This window comes from Giraffa tippelskirchi, chromosome 5, assembly GCF_054371585.1.
Source record: "Giraffa tippelskirchi isolate mGirTip1 chromosome 5, T2T-mGirTip1v1.2.pri, whole genome shotgun sequence".
NCBI classification, from domain to species: Eukaryota; Metazoa; Chordata; class Mammalia; order Artiodactyla; family Giraffidae; genus Giraffa; species Giraffa tippelskirchi.
The window spans coordinates 73,400,117-73,426,085 of NC_137279.1; the positions used below are offsets into that span (position 1 = coordinate 73,400,117).

The 25,969-nt window shown below is 39.0% G+C and overlaps 2 protein-coding genes across 3 annotated transcripts in view; both read right to left on the reverse strand.

Moving 5' to 3' along the window:
* Window positions 1-5,025, reverse strand: part of C4BPA (complement component 4 binding protein alpha) — a 48,161-nt gene extending 43,136 nt beyond the window's left edge. Inside the window, exons 1-2 of one of the 2 annotated variants that reach the window (XM_081484964.1) lie at window positions 4,999-5,025; window positions 1,397-1,469 (exon numbers count right to left, since the gene is read on the reverse strand). Coding sequence is in view for 1 of the 2 variants with exons in the window: in XM_081484962.1 (XP_081341088.1) it covers window positions 1,397-1,428 (32 nt within the window). In the remaining variant the exon portion in view is untranslated. The remainder of the gene's footprint in view (window positions 1-1,396; window positions 1,470-4,998) is intronic. The other variant, XM_081484962.1, reaches the window with a different exon arrangement.
* A 2,545-nt stretch (window positions 5,026-7,570) lies between these two features.
* Window positions 7,571-19,327, reverse strand: C4BPB (complement component 4 binding protein beta). The gene is made up of 5 exons (XM_081493668.1): window positions 19,270-19,327; window positions 15,298-15,474; window positions 10,029-10,122; window positions 8,770-8,893; window positions 7,571-7,781 (listed from the first exon to the last, which is right to left on the reverse strand). Exons 1-5 carry the CDS (start codon window positions 19,325-19,327, stop codon window positions 7,638-7,640), a joined length of 597 nt encoding a protein of 198 aa, XP_081349794.1. The 3' UTR covers window positions 7,571-7,637.
* Window positions 19,328-25,969: the final 6,642 nt, after the last annotated feature.

Below are 25,969 nucleotides of genomic sequence, written 5' to 3' on the forward strand. Positions count from 1 at the left end.
GATTTGATTCCCAGCAACGCCAGTCAATTTCTGTGTATACCAGCTCCCCAGTCTCAGTTTCTCATCCTTAAAATGATGACATTAAACTTAGATTATCCTTCTCTTCCCTACAAACCCTAGAATTATGGAATTGCCTACTGAAAAGCTAAGACTTCCTTAGCAAATGCCCTGATATTTCACTATCACTTTTTAAATTCCTATAGAAATGAAACCAACTCAAGAACTATAGTCACCATGGAGAGTCTCTTGTGAAAAATACCATTGGCATTTGCCATGGCAGTATAATTTGAGAGGCTCTGGGAAAATCCTCAGCCTCCAAATTTCCCCTCTCATTAGAGATTACTTTTTTAAGTTAACTTATTTATTTAATTATTAATTTATTTAATTATTAAATATTAAAATTTATTTATTTAAAATTCCCTTTTTAAAAATTCAGATACCTCTGGAAAAAAAGCACTTATTTTTTCTCCAGTCTCAAGTGAGTGTCTCCTGGCTCACACCTGTACTCTCAATCACATTTCTTGCAGACTCCAGAAAGAACTTGCTTCCATAATTTTCTCTTCTTTCCTAGAATTTCTTTAAATCTCATCAGCTCCTCCCTTCTGTGCCATATTATAATGTATCTCTCAACTTAATATAAACCTTCTTTGATGTTTCTTTCCCTTTTGGGCACTCTACTTTGTATTCTCCTTTACTACTACATTTAGGGACAGAACAAGAGTCAGCAAAGAGGAGGGTGGTTGAAGAATTAAAACTCAAACCAGAAGAGTACTACGTCTTGCCCAGTGAAAAGAGAAGGCAATTTCAAGAAAGAAAACTAATCAACAATGAGATTCAAAAACTGAGGGAGAGAAAAGAAATCAGGACAATTCAGACCTCTAGCTCAGATACTGACTGGACGCTGACCAATATCCTCCTTCTGAGTAAATCTAAAGGTCTTTGCTGTCAGTGGTGGAGGAGATAAGGGGTTCATAAAATCTTTAAAGGAAATTGCACCAATTTTCAGAATGTAGACTTTGGAAACTGGTCTCCTGTGTCTCTCTTTGGGACATCTGGCTTATCTCCTGTCTCAATTCCCCCATGTGGAGAGATGGTAAAGGATTTATAAACCAACAGTCTCAACTTTTAGGTGCAATAATAAGAATAACTTCTTACTTCTTTCTCGCTTCAGTTTATTAGTATGCATTATTATTCCCCCACTTATAATAGAAAATCGAGGCTCAGTAGGGATTACAAGTACTTTTCAGGTCACATTGTCTCCTAATGCAGTATCCCTAAAAAGATTTCTGTTGAAAACACTCCAAGTTTTGTCTTTGTATTATCCTCATAATCATGTTCTCTTTAAAGGGCCAAACCACCAGCCTTTCCCCCAAGATACCTCAAATAATCCACTGACCTGCAGACAGCCGAGGCAGAAGACTCTATCATTGTTCCTTGGGTAGTTTCTTAAAGAGGAAGACTGCTTTGATCTGAAATAGCATTAATTCCTTCCCAGATGAGAGTTTACAAGAACACCCTGAAGTTGGCCCCACCAAAAAGTCCCTCACTTCCAGCCATGTGGTTGGCTGTTCAGGGACAGCCAGATAGAAATTGATGGGCAAACACTCTCTAGTGAACCAGTGAATGATTAACAGCATAAATAAAGCAGTAGTGTTTATCTAATCTCCTTCTTCTTCATTCGCCCTTTCTTGATAATATGTTGCAATTGTTTATTTTCTTCTCTGCCAACCATTTCCCCTAAGTAGAAGGGTAATATAAATTTGATGCCAGAATTCTTTTTTTTTTTCATAAACAAAAGAGGGTTATACAATATGCAAACCAGCTATCCTGAAAACTTTGGATAGTGCAGGGTTCAGACTAGGTCCACGAAAGTGATACACTTTCCAACATTCTAGGTCCCACAGGCTTTCCTGGGGCTCATGGGATGACTGGCCTTCCCCTGTACTAGTCTCCAACCCACGCCAAGAAAATACAGAAGGTGAGGAGCTTAACGCACTTACTGAGTTCCCGGCAATGTGCAGAGTGGCTTGGAACATAATTAGTACTTCAAAATTGCATGACCTCCAGAAGTTGGTCTACCATTGAGAGCTACTCAGAAGGATGCAGTGAAGGGTCAGCCATGTTTGTTATCACATGTGGTCCTAAGAACGCACTCCGACCTTATCCAGTTAAGCTCTTAATCCTCAGGATTAAGGTTTGTGCTTGCAGGGGACTGCTACTAAAGAGAAATTTCTAGTGACCATTCCACTTTTTCAGGGCGTGCATGCATGCTAAGTCACTTCAGTCATGTCTGACTCTTTGCAAGCCTATGGACTATAGCCCACCATGCTCTTCTGTCCATGAGATTCACCAGGCAACAATACTGGAGTGAGTTTCCATTTTCTCCTCTAGGGGAGCTTCCTGACACAGGGATCTGAACCTGGGTCCCTTAGGCCTCCTGCATTGGCAGGCAGGTTCTTTACCACTAGTGCCCAAAATCTCATAAAATTTTCAGAAAAGGAGTTGAACCACAGAAGAGGTTTTGACAAAATATAGGATATCTGAGCAGGGCATTGAATGGAAAGTGGAAATTATTAGATGAAAACAAGAAAGATACTAGAAGTAAAGAGAGCATAAATGAGGAATTCCCCGGTGGTCCAGAGCTTAGCAGCAGTGGTAGCAGGACTGGAAAAGGTCAATCCTCATCCCAATTCCCAAGAAGGGAAGTACTAAAGAATGTGCTAACCATTGGACAGTTGCACTCATCTCCCAGCTAGTAGGGTCATGCTTAAAATCTTGCATGCTAGGCTTCAGCATTATGTGAATCAAGAACTTACAGATGTCCAAGCTGGGTTTAGAAAAGGAAGAGGAACCAGAGACCAAATTGCCAACATTTGCTGGATTATAGAGAAAGCAAGGGAATTTCAGAAAAACATCTATCTCTGTTTCATTGACTATGCCAAATCCTTTGACTGTGTGGATCATGACAAACTCTGGAAAGCTCTTAGAGAGATGGGACTACCAGACCATCTTACCTGTCTCCTGAGAAACCTGTTTGTGGGTCAAGAAACAACAGTTAGAACCCTGTATGGAACAACTGATTGGTTTAAGATCGAGAAAGGAGTAGACAGGGCTGTCTGCTGTCACCCTGTTTGTTTAACCTACACACTGAGCACATCAGGAGAAATGTGCACTGGATGAATTACAAGCCAGAATTAAGATAGGTGGGAGAATCACAAACAACCTCAGCTGTGCGGGTGCTATCACTGTAACTGCAGAAAGCAAAGAGGAACTAAAGAACCTCCTGATGAGGGTGAAGAAGGAGAGTGAAAGAGCTGACTTAAGACTAAATATTAAAAAAACCTAAGATCATAGCATCCGGCCCCATTACTACATGGCAAATAGAAGGGAAAAGTTGGAAGTAGTGACAGATTTCCTCTTCCTGGTCTCCAAAATCACTGTGGATGGTGACTGCAGCCATGAAATCAGAAGACAATTGCTTCTTGGCAGGAAAATGATGATAAACCTAGACAGTGTGTTGAAAAGCAGAGACATTGCTGACAAAGGCCCATATAGTCGAGGCTATGGTCTTTCCAGTGGTCATGCATGCTTGTGAGAGCTGGACCATAAAGAAGGCAGAACACCAAAGAATTTATGCCTTTGAACTATGGTACTGGAGAAGATTTCTGAAAGTCCCCTGGACAGCAAGGAGATCGAACCAGTCAATCTTATGGAAGATCAACCCTGAATATTCACTGAAAGGACTAATGCTGAAGCTGAAGCTCCAGTATTTTGGTCACTGGATGTGAATAGATGATTCATTGGAAAAGTCCCTGATGTTGGGAAAGATTGAGGGCAGAAGGAGAAGAGGGCATCAGAGGATGAGCTGGCTGGGCGGCATCACCGATACAATGAACATGAACGTGGGCAAACTCCCGGAGAGGGACAGGGAGGCCTGAGGGATAGGGATGCTGCAGTCCATGGGGTTGCAAAGAGTCGGACACAACTGGGTGACTGAACAACAACAACTAGAGGTTAGGACTCAGCACTTTCACTGCCAGGGCCCAGGTTCAATCCTTGATCAGACAACTAAGATCCTGCAAGCCATGTGGTGGGGCCAAAAAAAGAAAGAGAGAGAGAGAACATGGGCCAAGTCACAAAAGTGAAGCTGATTTTCTGATTTAACAAAAATGAGCCTGACTACTACAAAAATGTAGTCCATGGGATCACAAAGAGTCGGACACGACTGAGTGACTGATCTGAATTGAGAATAAAAGAGGATCCAAAATTATGCAGTCTTGATAATGAAGTTAGAGGAAATGTAACCTTTAAAGCTGGGTCATCAAATTCCATTTCTCAGTCTGAGTCCTTTTCTTTACTTTCCGTAGTGACTGTTCCAAATTTTTCTCTCCAGTTCACCAGATTGTCTTACTCTCAGCAGATAATCTTGCCTCATACTTTACTAAGAAATCATTCATTCCACATTAGCTTCTCTCTTCCTCAAATTGTCTTCCCTATTTACTCTTGTGTCAGAAGACATTTATTTTCTTTTCTTCCTTATTTTAAATGTATGTCATCCTGAACTGTTCCCCTCAGTCTTACCAAACCTCAAATTCAAGTTTTCTTCTGTTGTGAGATATTGAACTTCTCAAAAGAATCTCTATGTTTCATGCCCACTTTTTCTCTACAATCACTCTTCACCCCTCCCATTGTGGTCTTCGATCTGGAGTTCTCCCCCTCCACTGACACAACTCTGTGACGTGTGCCCTTGTCTTCAAATCCAAAATTTCTTTAACTCGTCAATTTTGGCTTCTCAGCAGCCTCTAACACTGTGGATCACCTCCTTTCTGAAGCTTCTCCTTCGACTCCCATTACCCTAAACTTTCCTGATTTCCCTATCTCGTTAACTGTCCTTTCTTGTTTGTTATTACCTCCTCTTGCTACTTTTCAACCTCAAATGCAGATACATCCCAAGTTCTTCTTTTTAAAAATGTTTCTCTTTACAGCTTTTTATCTTACCTGTTCTTGCAGCTTTAACTGTTCCCTGTAGGTACTACCTCATAATACACCTTTATCTTTCATTTCTCTTTGAAACTCAAACTGACATTTTTTATTGCCCATTAGGAATCTTATAGCACCTTTATACTCGACAAGGAAGAACTTCTCATTTCCTGCCCAGAAACTTCACCTTCTGACCACAAGATTAATTCAGGCTTCCCAGAATGGAATTTCAGACTCACCTTTAAACCTTTCCTCCCCTCATCCTCCAATGTTCATAAGTTGACAAGTTGTTTTGATTTCACAATGTCTCTCAAATCTGCTGTTTCTTTTCTATTTCTAATGCCATCAAACTGGTTCAGGTTTTCATTGTCTCTTAGGTGGACTATTGCTGTGGCCTTTTCATTGGTTTCTCTCTCAGTCCTTTTCCTGCTATACCTCTACAACATAGTGTTGTGAGAGAAATCTGTGTTCTGTCCTTATCACTTCCTTGCTTGCAAGTTTTCCATCTCTACTCACTGTCTACAAAATAAAGTTCAAATTTTCTAACTTGATCTTTAAAATCCTCCATAAACTGGCTTTAATGTATCTTTCTTTCTCTCTCATTACTTCTCACGCTTTATCCAGGCTATGCGGATTACCCTAAACATGCTCCACCCTTCTTGCCTCTTTGCACTGCCTTTTCTAAAAATTAATATTAAAAATTCAATATAAAACATTAAATAACTTGGAGAGAATTTCACCATTCTAAGACAACTGTTTTCATCTGCACCTATTATTGCCTGGTCCTTTTCTGTAAGAATAAAGATTTTATATAAATGCAATTATAAGTACTTGCTCTTCTGTACTTGATTTTTACTTAAGATGATAAGATTATATTTTTAAAATTTTCTGTCCATAATTATCACTGTGAAAGACTGCATTACATTTGATGTATCATAATTTATTAAAAATTTTTCTTAGATTGGACATTACTAAAGCTCACAAGGTCTTGCTAGTTGCTATATAGACAATATGCTGCTGCTGCCAAGTCGCTTCAGTCGTGTCCGACTCTGTGCGACCCCATAGACGGCAGCCCACCTGGCTCCGCCATCCCTGGGACTCTCCAGGCAAGAATACTGGAGCGGGCTGCCATTTCCTTCTCCAGTGCATGAAAGGGAAAAGTGAAAGTGAAGTCGCTCAGTCGTGTCCGACTCTTAGCGACCCCATGGACTGCAGCCTGCCAGGCTCCCCTGTCCATGGGATTTTCCAGGCAAGAGTACTGGAGTGGGGTGCCATAGGCAATAATATAATGAACATCTTTAAATTTAAAATCATTTTGGTCAAGTTAGATTAATCCTAGGAGTGGATTTACTTGGTTAAAAAACTTATGACTTTCATTTGCAACAATGTGGATGGACCTATAGGGTAATTATGCTTTAGTGAAATAAGTCAGGCAGAGAAAGACAAATGCTCTATGTTATCAATTGTATATGGAATCTAAAAACTAAAACAAATGAATGAATACAATAAAGCAGAAATAAATTCACAGTTATAGAGAACAAGCTAGTGATTACCATCTCTCTTCTGTATTTTGTTTGTATCCTACCCAGAGTTCCTCCATGTTTCCTACAGAGAGCAGAGTGAGAAATGGAAAAAGCTGGTCATATCAGATAATATAAAATCTTGGCAAGAAAACCTTAGGATTCCTATTTCTTCCACCTTCTGAAAAAAGGATAACATATTCATATGTGTTGCAGCATCTCAAATTGACCATATAGATCTAAGTTTCATCCAAAGGGCAGTAGGCAATGTTACTGCAGAAGATTTGGAAGCCTGGTTTTATAAGCAGGATGTTGGGGAGACCCTGGTGAGAGTTTGGGTTCTAATTCTACTTTTGTTTTGATAAGATATAACTGTGCTGAACCTATTTTCCTAAAATAAGACATTAATTTTTGCCTCATAAGTTTTGGTTAATTTAAGGTTAATTTTTCTCTCATCGTTTGCTTTTCATATTGAAAAATGACGTGGGAATTCCCTAGCAGTCCAGCAGTAAGGACTCCACGCTTTCATTGTGGAGGGCTGGGGTTCAACCCTTATTCAAGGAACTAAGATCCCACAAGCCATGCAGTGCAGCCAAAAAAATAAATACCTTATACCTTAGCTGTGATCTAAGCTTCCCAACCTCTTTCAGACAGAAAATTAAACCCTTCTCTCTTCAATTGAAGTGAAAGTGTCAGTCACTCAGTCATGTCCAGCTCTGCAATCCCAAGGACTGTAGCCTGCCAGCCTTCTCTGTCCATGGAATTCTCCAGGCAAGAATACTGGAGTGGGCAGCCATTCCCTTCTCCAGGGGATCTTCTTGACCCAGGGATCGAACCCAGGTCTCCTGCGTTGCAGGCAGATTCTTTACCATATGAGCCACCAGGGAAGCCTTGTGGCTTCACACCCCATTAATACATTGCTAATTCTGGTCTTAAACGATCACCACACTTGGTCATTCTACTTTCAACACACACACACACACACACACACACACACAATGTATTATACAACTGCAGCTAGTTATTATGAATTGGCATTTCAGTCCAAAAAGAGAAAAATCTGAAACCAGTTTCAGAACCAAGAGAAAATTTTATTCTTGGGAGTATTTCTATTACCCAGTCTGCTCAGCTACAATGTCAGGGCAACATTTTTGCCTTCAACTTAGCCTTCTTTCTTTCCAGAGAATATTTTACTTTATCCATTGTTAAGTCACTTTTCTTTAATCTTTGTGTAAATTTCTTTATGGCTTTGCAGAGTTCCTTACTCTCCTGAAAGGCAAGCTGAAGAAAAAACACCTTTTTAAGTTACAGTTTGAGAACTGAGACCCAGTGCTACCCTCAGAAGCTAATGAGTGGTGTTTAGGTCCCCAGATGAAGGCTAAGAATCAGGTTAGGTTCAGTGGGAATCTGGGTCTTCAATATGATGAATCATCTAAATTTGCAGGATGGCTGTAGACTGCCTGAGCCCCTTCCAGGATGCTGCCAAGTGTCACTCTCCTCCGGCAGGGGCTCAGAGATATATATATAAAACCTTGCAAGTAGGTGCGTCATGGGGGAAGGTACCGCTGTCTGCCCTTAGGGTCATTTTTTACTTTCAGAAAATAAAATTTAGAGATTTAAGTTTACTCATCATCCCAGTAATAAATATAGACTAAGAGAGGAGATGGGCTTCCCTGGTGGCTCAGTGGTAAAGAATCCACCTGCCCATAGGAAACGCAAGAGATGTGGGTTTGATCCCTGGGTTGAGAAGATCCCCCAGAGAAGGAAATGGCAACCAACTCCGGTATTATTGTCTGGGAAATCCCATGGACAAAGGACCTTAGTGGGCTACATAGTCCATGGGGTCTCAAAGAGTTGGATATCACTTGGCAACTAAACAACAACAACAAAAAGAGAGGAGTCTCGATGAAAACAGATCTTTCAGAGTTTTTGTGGGTTTTTTTTTTAAGTCTGGAAAAATTTTAGAGACTTTTCATAGCAATACTTCCAAGTCTAAGACATGAAATTATGTATCTTGCTCTTTAAAGCACATGAGACAACGACTCTTATCAACAGAGCTTCATGAGACATTAGTGGTGATGGTGGAGAATGAGAACTCATATACAAAAACATAAGTTAATAGTTTATGAGTCCCACTCTACAAACAGGCCAAGATCAGCCCATTCAAAGGTATTGCAAATGAACAGCTGTTTGCTGAGCGTGTGTCAGGACCAGAACCAGGCCCTGGGGGCACCACTGTGAATAAGACAGAAAAGAGCCCACTACTTACAAATGCCTTCTCCAACTCTAATTCAACTGGTTTGGGAGCTTCTTGGATCAACTCACAGATGGGAGGGGCACTGGTCCACTCCCCATCAATGCACTGTTGGTGCTGTGTGCCCACCAGGCGGTACCTGGACACAAGGTAAAATGGAAACAACTTTAACCCTCCAATTTCTTGAACTGGGCAACTAAAGTTGGTTTTATGTAATAGTATTTCACACTGTGAAATAGAAATACTAGAATCTGCTTTCCTGCCTCAGAGCTCTAATGCATTCTTAAGTTATCTCAGTATTACACAGCAATCGTAAAGTAAAACCACTCTCCTGGGGAAGGAGAGGACCCAAGAGATGTATCAGTGTGTAAGATATGGAGGAGTGAAAAATTCTAAATATGTGTTTTTAAGCACACAGTTTGGGGTGGGGAGGGTAAGGGAGGAAACTCTTCAACATTCAGTAATTTTTAAAAACAACTGTTGTCTATGCTCTAAAAAGGAGTAGAAAGCTAGAGACAGGTTTCAAATAAATCTTGGTAAACTGGCTTAAAAGGAGACTCACCTTTCAACCAGAAAAACATGAGAGTTGATGGCAAAATCCACTGGAGACAGAAATGCCTGTGAGGCCTCATGACTCTGGGTTAATAAGATTGAGGCCAGAAAAAGAAAAGGCTAGGAGAACATTAAGGGGGTGACCAGGAAGTCTAAGTTAAGGTTAGACTTTAATTATGATGTCCTAAGGATCTATGGGCTTCCCTGGTGGCTCAGTGGTAAAGAATCTGCCAATGCAGGAGACACGAGTTCAATCCTTGGTCCAGGAAGATCCCCTGGAGAAGGAAATGGCAACCCACTCCAATATTCCTGCCTGGGAAGTCCCATGGAGAAAGGAGCCTGGCGGTCTACAGTCCATGGGGTCATGAAGTGTTGGACATGACTTAGAGACTAAACACTAACAGCAAGGATCTAAATAATTCTATTTCTATATTTTCATATATTCTGTGGGGTTTTGTTTGTTTTTTGTTCTGCTATTCTTTAGAAAAACATACGTTTTAAACATTCCATTTTGTCTTAGCTAAGAGAAAAGAAAGTGATACATAAATTAGGATAAATAGGAGAGTTAGACTGTCTTCTAGAACGTGGGGAGACCTGGCAGTGGGTAAAGCAGCTCTCAAAATCAGAATGTGCCTGGTAATCAGCAGACAAGGTTGAGACAGACTGGGGCATTTCTAAAACAAGGCTAAAGTCCTATGTTTAAAAGTCTGCAGTACACTTACCTTGCTTCACAGTAATAAGTAATGGTAGATCCTGACTTGAAATCTCTTCCTTCAAAATAGCCGTGAGTTGGAGTCTCAGGAGGGCCACAGTCTCCTGATAGATAGGATTATAAGGATGACAGTTGTGAAGCATTACTGGAAGAATGCTCAGAGAACCACACCAGCCACCAAAGTGCAACTGTCTAGGCCAGCACCTGCCATCTTCAGAGCAGCCCACGTGGGATCTCGGACATGTTCTCCACTTATTTCTTTTTGTCAAAATTATATTTGCCATGGCTCATTCTCCCCACCCTGGCTCATTCTCTGGGTCATTAGTGATCTGAAAGTACTTTCTGATTGGCAGGAGTTTGAAGAAAGGAAGGTTAAGTTGTAGAGATGCTAACTGTCAGTGTACAAGAAGAGAAAAATTAGACTATAGGTAGAGATGGAAGAACCCTTGAAACAGTAGATAAATAGAGTGAGCTCAGATGGAGACTGACTGCCCCTGTGGGACAGTTGTACCATATGAGAGCTTCAGAAAAAAAGAGAACAGAACTGGGAGGAAAGAGGATGAGTCTATAAAATTGTGGAAAGAGAGTTGGGAAAGGTACTAGATGTCATGAGTTTTGTTTTTGGCCCTTCCACTAACCATATGGCATGAAACAAGCCTTTTCACCTTTCTTGGCTTCCTTCTTAATCTATAAGATGAGCAGGCTAAATAACATTATCTCTAAGGTCCCTTTCAGCTCTGACGTTACATGAGTCTAAACATGTTGATCAAGATTAATGGCTAAATTAATAGCAATTATGTAGGTATGTTTATTGAAAAATAAAGGTCTTCAAAACATAAAGACAACTAAAACACCAAAGCATAAGAGCATGTGTAATATAATACTATTTTTGTAAAACAGTCATACACCAACATATATGAATAGAAAAAAAGGTCTGAAAATTATATACCAAAGTATTTTGTTATTCTAGAGTGATAGGTCTGTAGGTAATTAAATATTTTCTTCTTTTATCTTCTATATTTTTCTACAACAGAGGTGTATAGCTTTAGCAATTAGCAAATAACTTCCAAAAGATCAAAACCTGAGGTCAAAGTTATGTGGAAGAAAGGAAAAAGAATTGCAATGAGTTGACTGAGGAACTACAGTGTTCTGAATGGATACCTCACCAAAGATGTACAGATGGCATATGAAAAGATGCTTTACATCATATGTCAGGGAAATATAAATGAAAACAAGACAACATTGCACATCTATTAGAATGGTCAGATTCTGGAGCATTGACAACACCAAATGCTAGGAAGGATTTGGAGCAACAGTATTTTTCATACATTGCTGATGGGAATGCAAAATGGTAGAGTCACTTTGGAAGATATTTTGGTGGTTTCTCAAAAAACTATTTAGTTTTATATGCTGATCATACAATCCAACTCCCAAAGGAGGTGAAAACTTACATCCGTACAAAAACCTTCACATGGCTATTTTTAGCAGCTTTATTCCCAATTGCCCAAACTTGGAAGAAACCAAGACATCCTTCAGAAAGTGAATGGACAAGTAAACAGTGGTACATCCAGAAATATTATTTAGCACTATAAAGAAATGAGCTATACGCCATGAAAAGACATGGAAGAAACTTATATGAATGTTACTAAGTGAAAGAAGCCAATCTGAAAAGGCTACGAAAGTATAATTCTAACTATATGACATTATGAAAAAGGCAAAAATAGAGAAACAACAAAACGATCAGTGGTTGAGGAGAGTGGGGGAAGTAAAGTGATAAATAAGCAGAGCACAGAGGATTTTTAGGGTGGTGAGACTACTCCACATGAGGTTATAACGATGTACATATGTCATTAAACATTGGTCCAAATCCATAGAATGTACAATACCAACAGTGAACTCTCTTAGGTAAACTATGGACTTTGAGTGATAATGATGTGTCAGTTAGAACAAATGTACCACTCTGTGAGTGATGTTGATAATGGGTGGGAGGCTGTGCGTGTGTGGGTGTGGGGGCAGCAGGGGGAATCTCTGTATCTTCCTCTCAATTTTATTAGAAACCTAAAACTGCTCTAAAACATGAAGTGTTGAAATAAAGAATTAAATTTTGCAGTGTCAGATATGTACCATTCCAAATGAGATTTTTAAATTAATTTTTTGTTTCTTATTTTTAAATTGAAAATCTGGTTAGGATTGCATTGTAAGACTGAGTCTGTGTGTCTGGGATCTTTTCTTTCATTCATACCTTCTTTTCCACTCTTTGATAAATGTTCATATAGGTCTCATGAATGGAATTATTTTTACATTTCAATATTCATCTAATAACTATTACCAGGAAGTGAAACTGTTGATTTTTCAATATTTATTTTGTATCCAAGAATAAAGTTTTTAGTAATTAATAGAATTACTTGGATTTTTTATGTATATTTTGCAAATGATGATATCATGTGACTCACCAATCACTCTAGGAATCTATCCTGTAAAAATAATAGCATAAAGTTGTATGTGTATACACACACACACACACACACACACATATATATACACACATTCATCTCATCACTGTAAAGCAAAACTATGGAAAAAGAAATAAGATATAGAAATATCTTATTTCTATCTATAGAAATAAGATATAGAAATATCTTATTTCTATCTATAGAAATAAGATAAATGTTCATCAATATGAGAGATGGCATAGCCACATATAGTTAAAAAGTGGGAGACAGAGCTTTACATACTGATCTGAAAAAGTTCTCATATATATTGTTACATGAAAAAATAAAGCTATCTCAAGAAAACGTATAGCAAAATCCCATCTTTGTAGGTAAATATGTGGTTCATAACACTGTACAAGAGGCAGTGATAAAAAGCCATCCCCAAGAAAAAGAAATCCAAGAAGGCAAAATGGTTGTCTGAGGAGGCCTTACAAACAGCTGAAAAGAAGAGTTAACTGAAAAGCAAAGGAAAAAAGGAAAGACACACCCATCTGAATGTAGAGTTCCAAAGAACAGCAAGGAAAGATAAGAAAGCCTTCCTCAGAGATCAGTGCAAACAAATAGAGGAAAACAATAGAGTGGGAAAGACTAGAGATCTCTTCAAGAAATTTAGAGATACCGAGGGAACACTTCATTCTAAGATGGGCAAAATAAAGGACAGAAATAGTATGGACCTAACAGACGCAAAAGATGTTAAGAAAATGTGGCAAGAAAACAAAGAAGAACTATACAAAAAAGATCTTCATGACCCAGATAACCACGATGGTGTGATCACTCCCCTAGAGCCAGACATTCTAGAATGTGAAGTCAAGTAGGTCTTAGGAAGCATCACTACGAACAAAGCTAGTGGAGGTGAAGGAATTCCAGTTGAGTTATTTCAAATCCTAAAAGATGATGCTGTGAAAGTGCTGCACTCAATATACCAGCAAATTTGGAAAACTCAGCAGTGGCCACAGAACTAGCAAAGGTCAGTTTTCATTTCAAGCCCAAAGTAGGGCAATGCCAAAGAATGTTCAAACTACCACACAATTGCACTCATTTCAGATGCAAGCAAAGCAATGCTCAGAATTAACCAAGCTAGGCTTCAACAATACATGAATAGAGAACTTCCAGATGTTCAAGCTGGATTTGGAACAGGCAGAGAAACCAAAAATCAAATTGCCAACATCCAGGAAATCATAGAAAAAGCAAGAGAGTTCCAGACAAACATCTACTTCTTCTTCACTGACTATGCTAAAGCCTTTGACTCTGTGTATCACAACAAACTGTGGAAAATTCTTAAAGAGATGGGAATACCAAGCCACCTTACCAATCTCCTGAGAAACCCATACGATGTAGGTCAAGAAGCAGCAGTTAGAACCAGACATTGAACAACGGACTGGTTCCAAATTGGGATAGGGGTACATCAAGGCTCTATATTGTCACCCTGCTTATTTAATTTATATGCAGAGTACATCATGAGAAATGCTGGACTGGAGGAAGCACAAGCTGGAATCAAGATTGCTGGGAGAAATATCAGTTAACCTCAGATAGGCAAATGACACTACCCTTATGGCAGAAAGCAAAGAAAAACTGAAGAGCCTCTTGATGAAAGTGAAAGAGGAGAGTGAAAAAGCTGGCTTAAAACTCAACATTCAAGAAACAAAGATCATGGCATCCAGTCCCATCACTTCATGGCAAATAGATGGGGAAACAATGGAAACAGTGACAGACTTAATTTTCTTAGGCTCCAAAATCATTTAATGCAGCCATGAAATTAAAAGACGATTGCTACTTGGAAGAAAGCTATGATCAACCTAGACAGCATATTAAAAAGCAGAGATATTACTTTGCCAACAAAGGTCCATCTAGTCAAAGCTATCGTTTTTCCAGTAGTCGTGTATGGATGTGAGAGTTGGACCACAAAGAAGGCTGACCACTGAAGAACTGATGCTTTTGAACTGTGGTGTTGGAGAAGACTCTTGAGAGTCCCTTGGACTGCAAAGAGATCCAACCAGTCCATCCTAAAGGAGATCAGTCCTGAATATCCATTGGAAGGACTGATGCTGAAATTGAAACTCCAATACGTTGGCCACCTGATGCAAAGAATTGACTCATTGGAAAAGACCCTGATGCTGGGAAAGATTGAAGGTGGGAGGAGAAAGGAATGACAGAGGACAAGATGGTTGGATGAAATCACCAACTCAGTGGACATGAGTTTGAGCAAGCTCTGGGAGATGGTGAAGGACAGGGAAGGCTGGTGTGCTGCAGTCTATGGGGTCGCAAAGAGTTGGACATGACTGAGTGACTGAACAGCAACAAATGTCTGTTCATGTGTATGTGCATTTATTTAAATATCTGTGTAAATAGAAGAAAAAGTCATTAAACACATCCAACTAATTACCTCTGAGAGCTATGACTTGTACTGACAAAGAAAATATGCTCCATTTTTACTTTATGTAATTTTGCAATGAATTATGGTTTTTTCCCTGTTTTGTATATCTTTCAAGAAAAGTTATTGCTTAATTTTGAAATTTTACAAAACATAGTCAGATGTCCCAAACTACCCTGTTTTAGACCTAGTAGCACAGGAATCTTACTTCAGGGGGATTATTGTTGGGTGCTAATCATTTCATTAGAATGCATTGCTTGAGTTGAGGCTTGGCTCTTTCTTAATTGCTTTCTAGATCCTAAAACCCTCCCCTCAGATACAAGAAAGAGGACAGTGTTGTGAATTTGTGGCAAATGTCTAGATTTTCACTGCTGATCAGTATCTTTGGGATTTTCACTCTTTTCTCTTACACTTACTGCTTTTGCAGACAGGAAAGTGAGTCACCCAGGTGTGGTTTTCTCGGCACTGGCTCCAATTGCTGCCCTTGAAGATGCAATGCTCATTGCATTTAAACATGATAATGTCATTCACATTCACAGGCTCCAAGGAACTGAACTCAATAGTCACCAGCAAGGGGTCAGGACAGTGGTCCCCTGAACTAGAAAACAGGCAGAGAGCTGAAGGGCAAAGCTGAAACTCACCACAGCAAAGGGTAGACCTCCTCAGGCTTCATCAAGAAGAGTGAAAACAAGAAGTAAAACTGCAGCTTTTGTTCATTTATTTATTTGCTACACTGCACAGCTTGTGGGATCTTAGCTCCCCAACCAGGGATTGAACCCAGGCCCTCAGCAGTGAGAGTGCAGAGTCCTAACCATGGGACCAGCAGGGAATTCCCCAAACTGCACCTTTTATTATGGACTGGTTGCTGCTATTGGTGCTGCTAAATCGCTTCGGTCATATCTGACTCTTTGCAACCCCATGGACTGTACCCCACCAGGCTCCTCTGTCCATGGGATTCTCCAGGCAAGAATACTGGAGTGGGTTGCCATTTCCTTCTCCAGGGGATCTTCCCTACACAAGTATCAAACCCACGTCTCTTACTTCTCCTGCATTGGCAGGCGGGTCTTTTACCACTAGTGCCACCAGGGAAGCCCATTATGGACTGGTACCAGGAACCAAACCATATCAATGCAGGATGAGCAAAGATTGGGTTGTCCTAAGTGAGAAAGCATCTTGATCGTGCACAAGAGTGACAACCGACATTAGAACTTACTGAAATTAAGCATGTAACTGGAAATTACCAATAGCACGTTCATCATTCTCTTATGGTAAGCATTGCTCAAAATTCTTGAGCCCACATTTAAGGCAAGTGTTTCCTTCCCTTTCATCCTGTCAGATACACACATTAGCCATCATTTTTTAACTTTGTTGTTGTGGTTGTTCTCCCCCGGTGGAAAAACAGGAGAATACAGAGGGATGTGAATTTGGTAATATGCTGCTGCTGCTAAGTCGCTTCAGTCGTACCCGACTCTGTGCGACCCCATAGATGGCAGCCCACCAGGCTCCCCTGTCCCTGGGATTCTCCAGGCAAGAACACTGGAGTGGGTTGCCATTTCCTTCTCCAATGCATGAAAGGAAAAGTGAAAGTGAAGTCACTCAGTCGTGTCCAACTCTTAGCGACCCCATGGACTACAGCCTACCAGGCTCCTCCGTCCATGGGATTTTCCAGGCGAGAGTACTAGAGTGGGTTGCCATTGCCTTTTCCATTGGTAATATGAATAAAGGATAAATATACAGGTGTGCTTTACTCTAGGTATAAAGGAGAACTTTAGACTCTAGGTATAAAGCAAAACTAATCTAGCCATTCCTAAAAACAGTATTAATAAAGAGAATGTGGACTTGTTATTCTCCATCTTTACAGACATCACAAATGAGTTTTATGAACCTAAGCGAATCACTTAGATTTCAGGTATCAAATTTGTAAATTGAGAACATAAATTTTTCTAATTCAAAAATTAAATGATGGATAAAATGGTATGATATATTTACTACAAAATAATAATGCAAAGCAGAATTGTAGATGAAAAAAGTCATGTGTTGATAATACATATGAGTTCGTTTTTCTAATATTTAATTAATTAATTTATTTAGCTGCACTGGGTCTTAGTTGTAGCCTGTGGGATCTAGCTCCCTCACCAGCGATCGAACCCAGGCCCCTTGCATTGGTAGCACAGAGTCTTAGCCACCGGACAACCTCGAAAGTCCCACAAATGAGTTCATTTTATACTTCTGTCTTTTTTATATGTTTAAATTTTTTCATAACATAAAAATTTTAAAGAAGTGTGATATTAAATAAATTAAAGTCTCCCCAAAAAAGTATTTTTAATACATAGAAACACTTTCCTTCTTGTAGGGGTGACTGAATCTACTAATTCAACTAAGTTAATTCTGACTACAAGCTGATGGTTCATACAGTAAAGAATCTGGCTGCAGTGTGGGAGACCCAGGTTTGATCCCTGAGTCAGGAAGATCCTCTGGAGAAGGGAATGGCAACCCACTCCAGTACTCTTGCCTGGAGAATCCCATGGACAGAGGAGCCTGGTGGACTACAGTGCATGAGATCACAAAGAGTAGGGCAAGACTGAGCGACTAACACTTTTACTTCACTTTCAAGAGCTGAGTGGGCTTCCCAGGTGTCGCAGCATTAAAGAATCCGCCTGCCAATGCAGGAAACTTGGGTTCGATCCCTGGCTCTGGAAGGTCTCCTGTAGAAGCAAATGGCAACCTGTTGTGGTCCTTTAATGGACCAGAACTTGGGGGTACAGAGTCGACCGATAAGAAAAGAAGGAAGAGAAGAGGCTGATATTCCCTGGTTTACACAGTATGCCGATATAACTCTAGGACAAAGAGCTAGCACCGTCTACGTAGGCTCAGGGCGCTCTCTCGAACAGCTCTTGAAAGCCCGGGCAAATAAGTAGACACGATGGACACCTGTGCTCCATGGAAGCAGCCTGAAACGGAGAGAGGGAGAGAGCGAGAGGGAGAGTGAGAGCGAGAGCGAGGGAGAGAGAGGGAGAGAGAAAATGAGGAAAGACACGGTGACCAGTGCTCTGGTGGGACAAAGGCATTTATTCAACATATTGTGGGCATATATATATACTCTTACCAGATAGTCCTTTTTAGCAGAGATAGGGATCAAAGATCTAACAAGTCATCTAGAAAGCTGGAGGCTAGAATTATTCTCTAGAGAGGAGATTGTAAAAGTAACTTTACATATCAGAAAGGAGGAGACTTGTAAATGGCTGCTGTTCACCGTATGGAATTTCCATACGAATGAGATACATGAATTTCTATTATCCCCGAGAGCCGGCTTGCCAGCTCTCTGGCACCTGTATTCAGATGCTGTTAAGGAACATAGAATTCATGCAAGACTGAAAACAGCACACAGGAAGCCTCCTGTTAAATGTATCCTGACAGCAACCCACTCCAGTATTCTTACCTGGGAAATCCCATGGACAGAGTCTGGCGGGGTACAGTCCATGGGACTGCAAAGAGTTGGACACGACTGAGCACACACACACACAAGAGCTGACTACACGCCTTCAAATGAAAGTCTATCACTAGAGTACTTTAAAAATGGATTCCTAAAAGTTGAGAATTTTTTTTCTTATAAAGTCTTACCATGGCCTACTGGAGGTATGGTGTGAAAGAATACAGGAGGATGACAAGATGAACAAAGAAGCAGAAAGATCAAACTTACAGCAGTACTCAGGAGTGAGGGCATTCCATCCCTTAGAGGCATTAAAAAATCGTTACATAAGTTAAGTACCCAGAATTTGTCCTTTTCCCTCATTTGCAATGAATATGCTATTGTTCACTGGGGGAAGTTTTGGATAGCTCTTTGTTGGAAGGAAAAAAAAAAACAGATTCACCTGACATGTCAGGTGCCTTGAGGAAGCACTTACTAGAGTCCCCATCCAAGTGTCTTTTTGCTTCGCTATTAATTCTGACTCCTTGTATTCTTCCATGTCCATGAACATCCACATCCCTTCCTCCCCAAGGATTCCCAAAGTTTTGTTTTCAAAAGAAAAACAGAAGTTTTACTCAAATTCAGCCATTAGTTTTCCACTCCTAAAAATACAATCCCCTTTCCAAATAGTGGTACCACAGTTTATCATAAATAAGACCTCTCAAGATTTTGAAATTGGTACATTTTTTGTTTCCAGAACAGAAAGAAAAAGTAGCAAATAATGATCCACTTCTTAGAGCCAGGTCATTAAATATTTACTGTTGAGTACAGAGCATAACACCAAGTAACTTGAGATTAATCAATAAAGGAAATATGTTTTATAAATTTCAATTTCATTAAAATCTTAGACAGAATGCCTCATAATCCACATGCTGATATAAAATGCCTTACAGTCTGAACTTAAGAAAAGAATACATACCATCTGAGGCAGAAATCAGCCACACATCCACAAGATAGCACATAGGCCAAAAAAACATATTATGATCAATTGTTTGACCCGGGTTGGAAATAACCCAACCTAAGACCCTGGTTTGGATCAAAATAGGTCTTCTCACACCACTTAAGATCAGACCAATCACTCCTTCCTAGAGATGGGGTTGTATTGATTTTTTCTTCCCTGGAAGGAAAAAAAAAAAATTCTATGATAGGAAATAAGAATAGCTTTAAGGAAGTTGGTACAAGGAGAGATTTTTGCAAAAACACAAGGGGGTGGTAAAAAGAATTGCTAGTTTTAAAACTCGGTTTCAGAAATGGCCTGTGTTGTTTATGCAAATCCAGTTGACCAGTCCCTTTGAACTGCAAGCCAATCATTCCTCAATAGATTCAGGCTAAACGGTCTTACTGTGACCTTCACTTCTGTCAATATTTGCCAGTGTTTGCAGTCCACCTTGTGCAGCTCTCTCCAGCACAGTGGGTGGAGGTGGGGAAGTGAGGGGAGAAGTGCATTCCTGGTGATTTCCCAAGTACAACCTAACTCTGGGTGCTACCTCCCACCCTCCCTCTGCAAATACCAGGTATCCTAAAACTGCAACACTGAAGCCCAAAAGGTCAAGGAAGTCAACTAACATTACCTGTCTCTGACAGCCTCCAGACCGTATTGCTTCCCAGAAAGGAGCTGGTCCTGGTGGATTCCAAACTTGAGAAGGACTCTAGAGTCCTGCAGCAACAACATAGTGCTTATTTGCCAGGTCTACACCAGGTTTCCCATTCCATGGTCTTCAGAGCAGGATTTGACCTGAGTCCAGAGTCAATCAAATGAACTAAGAGGTGAGGGGAACACTTTGGTCTCAGGAATGAAAGCATGCAAATTTGCTTTTGGTTTCCCATTGTTTCTTGTTCATGATGATTACAGCCATTAACTGGTTGTCTCTGCACCAATTATAAAACTGAGATAAAATTACTCAAACTTTTAGGTTTAAATAAAATAATATAAAATATCATAATAAATATAAAGCTAAAGATACAGTGAAGTCTCAAATGTGATTCTCATCCCCACCCTTTATCATACTTTGTTAATGATTTATTAATGTTTTTCTCCCACACCAGACTGTTAAAAAACAAAATTCACCTGAGTAAATTTCAAAACCTAGTTGGTTTTATTCAGCAATTCATGAATCAGGCAACATACCATCTAGTAAACAGAAGGGCCCTCTGAGGAGTTGTACAAAATGGAGGGTTTTATTAAAGGAGAGTGGGGCAAGGAAGTTATTAACAGAAGAAAAGGAATAACTGTTTCAGGGTTGGTCACCCTCTTTTGGGGAAATGATGAGAATTTAATCATGCAGTTTTTCTCAGTTGTGCTGACCAGAAAATTCCAGAGTGGTCTGATTATGATTATATTACTCGGGAAGGTCAAAATCGCAATTAGGTCAAATATTAAATCTAGGTTAGGCATCAGGACATTAGCCAAGATGACGCCATTTGGGACCTGTGTTTCTCCCTTTAACAACTGTCAACAACTCTAGAACAGGAGCGGTGCCTCATCTGTGTTTGCAATCCCCTCCTCTGCACTGCTTAATGCAAAGTAGAATCAGCTGCTAAATGAAGTAAAAGCAATGCAGGGCAAATAAAAAGAACAGTCACCCAGAAACTCTACCACAGCTCCTCAAATCCATGCTGATAGCTTATCATTGATTATATACTGCTTTTATGGTGTTTCCATATCTTTGGTCAACTAATATGTGAGGTCTTATAGTGCAAGCATCTTTTAAAGTATAATTTTCAAAAAATTAATACATGTCATTCATGTAATTATAAAATGAACATGTGTCAAAGATTTTACTTGATTCATTAATTAATGAGGGAATTATTAAGATGCTACAACTAATTTAAAGAATTTGAGGAACAGAAATATGAAATATATAGTCAGTCAGTCAAAGGCATTCTAAAATGACTTTTCTACTAGAGGCAAAACTGGTTAATATGCTGAGCAGCAAATTGTAATATTTGAAATCAGCTTTTCTAACTGATGGAAGTTAGCTGAATCTCTAGTGGACAAAATTCATTTGTTTTCTGTGATCAGGAATCACTTGTATAGTTCTCTGAAAGGAATCATTTTCACACCCATCCATTTTCTACAAATTAACTCTACTCTTACAGAGAGTTGTAAAAAAGCCTAATTTTTTTTTTTTTTAAAAAGGCAATCAAAATTACACACACTATGGAATCAACAATTCCTAGAGAGTGTCTGCTGGAGAATACTCAGTAAGCCATTAGAAAATGTCCCCATTGATTTCTTTTTCCCCAGTTCAAAGTTTTCAGTAATTTTTAAATTAATATATTTTTTATTGAAGGATAATTGCTTTACAGGATTTTGCTGTTTTCTGTCAAACCTCAACATAAATCAGCCATAGGTATACATATGTCCCCTCCCTTTTGAAACTCCCTCCCATCTCCCTCCCCACCCCACCCCTCTAGGTTGATACAGAGCCCCTGTTTGAGTTTCCTGAGCCATACAGCAAATTCCCGTTGACTATCTATTTTACATATGGCAATGTAAGATTCCATGTTACTCTCTCCATACATCGCACCCTCTCCTCCCCTCTCCCCATGTCCATAAGTCTATTCTCTATGTCTGTTTCTCTCCATTGCTGCCCTGTAAATAAATTCTTCAGTGCCATTTTTCTAGATTCCATTATATGTGTTAGAATATGGTATTTCTCTTTCTTACAAACTTCACTCTGTATAATAGGTCCAAGGTTCATCCACCTCATTAGAACTGACTCAAATGTGTTTCTTTTTACGGCTGACTAATATTCCATTGTGTATACGTACTACAACTTCTCTATCCATTCATCTGTCGATGGATATCTAGATTGCTTCCATGTTCTAGCTATTATAAGTAGTGTTGAAATGAAGAATGGGATACATGTGTCTCTTTCAATTTTGGTTTCCTCAGGGTATATGCCTAGGAATAGGATTGCTGGGTCATATGGTGGTTTTATTCCTAGTTTCTTAAGGTATCTCCATACTGTCTTCCATAGTGGCTGCATCAATTTGCATTCCCACCAACAGTGCAAGAATGTTCCCTTTTCTCCACACCCTCTCCAGCATTTATGGTTTGTAGACTTTTTGATGACAGCCATTCTGACTTGTGTGAGGTGATATCTCATTGTAGTTTTGATTTGTATTTCTCTAATAATGAGCGATGTTGAGCATCTTTCCATGTGTTTGTTAGCCATCTGTATGTCTTCTTTGGATGAATGTCCGTTTAGGTCTTTTTCCCACTTTTTGATTGGGTTGTTTGTTTTTCTGTTATTGAGTTGTATGAGCTGCTTGTATATTTTGGAAATTAACCCTTTGTCAGTTGTTTCATTTGCTATTATTTTCTCCCATTCTGAGGGTTGCCTTTTCACCTCGCTTATAGTTTCCTTTGCTGTGCAAAAGCTTTTAAGTTTAATCAGTCCCCACTTCTTTACTCTTGTTTTTATTTCTGTTACTCCAGGAGGTGGATCATAGAAGGATCTTGCTTTGATTTTTTTCATTAATTGTTCTGCCTATGTTTTCCTCTAAGAGTTTCATAGTTTCTGGTCTTACATTTATATCTTTAATCCATTTTGAGTTTATCTTTGTGTATGGTGTTAGGAAGTGTTCTAATGTCATTCTTCTACATGTAGCTGCCCAGTTTTCCCAGCACCATTTATTGAAGAGGCTATCTTGGCCTCATTGTATATTCTTGCCTCCTTTTTCAAAGATAAGGTGCCCATTGGTGCATGGGTTTATTTCTGGGCTTTCTGTCTTGTTCTGTTGGTCTTTGCTTCTGTTTTTGTGCCAGTACCATACTGTCTTGAAGACTGTAGCTTTGTCAATCCTGAAGTCGGAAAGTTTGATTCCTTCAGCACCATTCTTCTTCCTCAAGACTGCTTTGGCTAATTGGGGTCTTTTGTGTTTCCATGTGAATTGTGAAATTTTTTGTTCTAGTTCTGTGAAAAATGCCATTGGTAATTTGATAGGGATTACATTGAATCTGTAGATTGCATTTAGTAGTATAGTCATTTTCACCATATTGATTCTTCCTACCCAGGAACATGGAATATCCCTCCATCTGTTTATGTCATCTTTGATTTCTTTTATTAGTGTCTTATAATTTTCTGTGTACAGTTCTTTTGTCTCCTTAGGTAAGTTTGTTCCTAGATATTTAATTCTTTTTGTTGCAGTGGTGAATGGGATTAATTCCTTAATTGCTCTTTCTGATTTTTCATTGTTAGTATATAGAAATGCAAGTGATTTCTGTGTATTGATTTTGTATCCTGCAACTTTGCTAAATTCACTGATTAGCTCTAGTAATTTTCTGATCCTGTCTTTAGGGTTTTCTATGTACAGTATCATGTCATCTGCAAACAGTGAGAGCTTTACTTCTTTTCTGATCTGGATTCCTTTTATTTCTTTTTCTTCTCTGATTGCTGTAGCTAAGTCTTCCAGAACTATGTTGAATAATAGTGGTGGAAGTGGACACCCTTGTCTTGTTCCTGATCTTAGGGGGAATGCTTTCAGTTTTTCACCATTGAGAATAGTGTTTGTTGTAGGCTTATCATGTATGGCCTTTACTATGTTGAGGTAGTTTCCTTCTATGCCCATTTTTTGAAGAGTTTTAATCATAAATGGGTGCCGAATTTTTGTCAAAAGCTTTTTCTGCATCTATTGAGATGATCATATGGTTTTTATCTCTCAATTTGTTAATATGGTGTATCACATTGACTGATTTTCATACATTGAAGAATCCTTGCATCCCTGGAATAAACCCAACTTGATCATGGTGTACGAGCTTTTTGATGTGTTGCTGAATTCTGTTTGTTAAAATTTTGTTGAGGATTTTTGCATCTATGTTCATTAGTGATATTGACTTGTAGTTTTCTTTTTTGTGTTGTCTTTGTCTGGTTTTCATATCAGGGTGATGATGGCCTCATAGAATGAATTTGGAAGTGTTCCTTCCTCTGCAATTTTTTGAAAGAGTTTTAGAAGGATAGGCATTAACTCTTCTCTAAATGTTCATGCACTGGAGAAAGAAATGGCAACCCACTCCAGTATTCTTGCCTGGAGAATCCTAGGGACGGTGGAGCCTGGTGAGCTGCCGTCTATGGGGTCGCACAGAGTCGGACACAACTGAAGCGACTTAGCATAGCATAGCATAAATGTTTGATAGAATTCTCCTGTGAAGCCATCTGGTCCTGGGCTTTTGTTTTGGGGGAGATTTTTTATCACAGCTTCAATTTCAGTGCTTGTAATTAGGTTGTTCATAATTTCTATTTCTTCCTGCCTCAGTCTTGGCAGATTGAACTTTTCTAAGAATCTGTCCATTTCTTCCAGGTTATTTTATTGCCATATAGTTGTTCATAATAGTTTCTTATAATCCTTTGTATTTCTGCATTGTCTGTTGTAACCTCTCCTTTTTCATTTCTAATTTTGTTGATTTGATTCTTCTCTCTTTTTTTCTTGTTGAGTCTGGCTAAGGGTTTGTCAATTTTGTTTATCTTCTCAAAGAACCAGCTTTTAGTTTTGTTAATCTTTATTATTGTTTCTTTCATTTCTTTTTCATTTATTTCTGCTCAGATCTTTATGATTTCTTTCCTTCTACCAATTTTGGGGGTTTTTTGTTCTTCTTTTTCCAGTTGCTTCAGTTATAAAGTTAGGTTGTCTATTTGATGTTTTTCTTGTTTCTTGAGGTAGGATTCTATTGCTATAAATTTACCTCTTAGAACTGCTTTTGCTGCATCCCATAGGTTTTGAGTTGTTGTGTTCTCATTGTCATTTGTTTCTAGAAATTTTTTGTTTTCCCTTTTGATTTCTTCAGTAATCTGTTGGTTATTTAGAAATGTGTTGTTTAATCTCCATGTGCCTGTGTTTCTTACAGTTTTTTTCTTGTAATTGATATCTAGTCTCATAGCGTTGTGATCAGAGAAGATGCTTGATGTGATTTCAATTTTCTTAAATTTACTGATGTTTGATTTGTGACCCAAGATGTGGTCTTTCCTAGAGAATGTTCCATGTGCACTTGAAAAGAAAGTGTATTCTTCTGCATTTGAATGGAATGTCCTGAAGATATCTATGAGATCCATCTCATCTAATGCATCATTTAAAATTTGTGTTTCCTTATTAATTTTCTGTTTTGATGATCTGTCCATTGATGTGAGTAGGGTGTTAAAGTCTCCCACTATTCTTGTGTTACTGTCAATTTCTCCTTTTATGTCTGTTAGTGTTTGTTTTATGTATTGAGGTGCTCCTATGTTGGGTGCATAGATATTTACAATTGTTATGTCTTCCTCTTGGATTGATCCCTTGATCATTATGTAGTGTCCTTCCTTATCTCTTGAAATCTTCTTTATTTTAAGGTCTATTTTGTCTGATATGAGGATTGCTCTTCCAGATTTCTTTTGTTTCCCATTTGCATGGAATATATTTTTCCATTCTCTCACTTTTCAGTCTATATGTGTCCTGAGGTCTGAAGTGGGTTTCTTGTAGACAGCATATATATGGGTCTTGTTTTTGTATCCATTCAGCCAGTCTGTGTCTTTTGGTTGGAGCATTTAATCTATTTACATTTAAAGTGATTATTGATATATATTTGTTCCTATTGCCATTTTCTAATTGTTTGGGGTTGATTTTGTAGATCTTTTTTCTTC

What these genes read in the sequence shown, in the direction of transcription:
- C4BPB (XM_081493668.1), bottom strand. Translation starts at nt 19,327, where the DNA reads ATGTTTTTTTGGCCTATGTGCTATCTTGTGGATGTGTGGCTGATTTCT. An exon ending in GCTGATTTCTGCCTCAGATG is followed by an intron (nt 15,475 to 19,269) that starts GTATGTATTCTT and finishes TTTCTAGTTCAG; the next exon opens with GGGACCACTGTCCTGACCCC. An exon ending in TAGAGTTGGAGAAGGCATTT is followed by an intron (nt 7,782 to 8,769) that starts GTAAGTAGTGGG and finishes TTTTTTCTTCAG; the next exon opens with CTTGCCTTTCAGGAGAGTAA.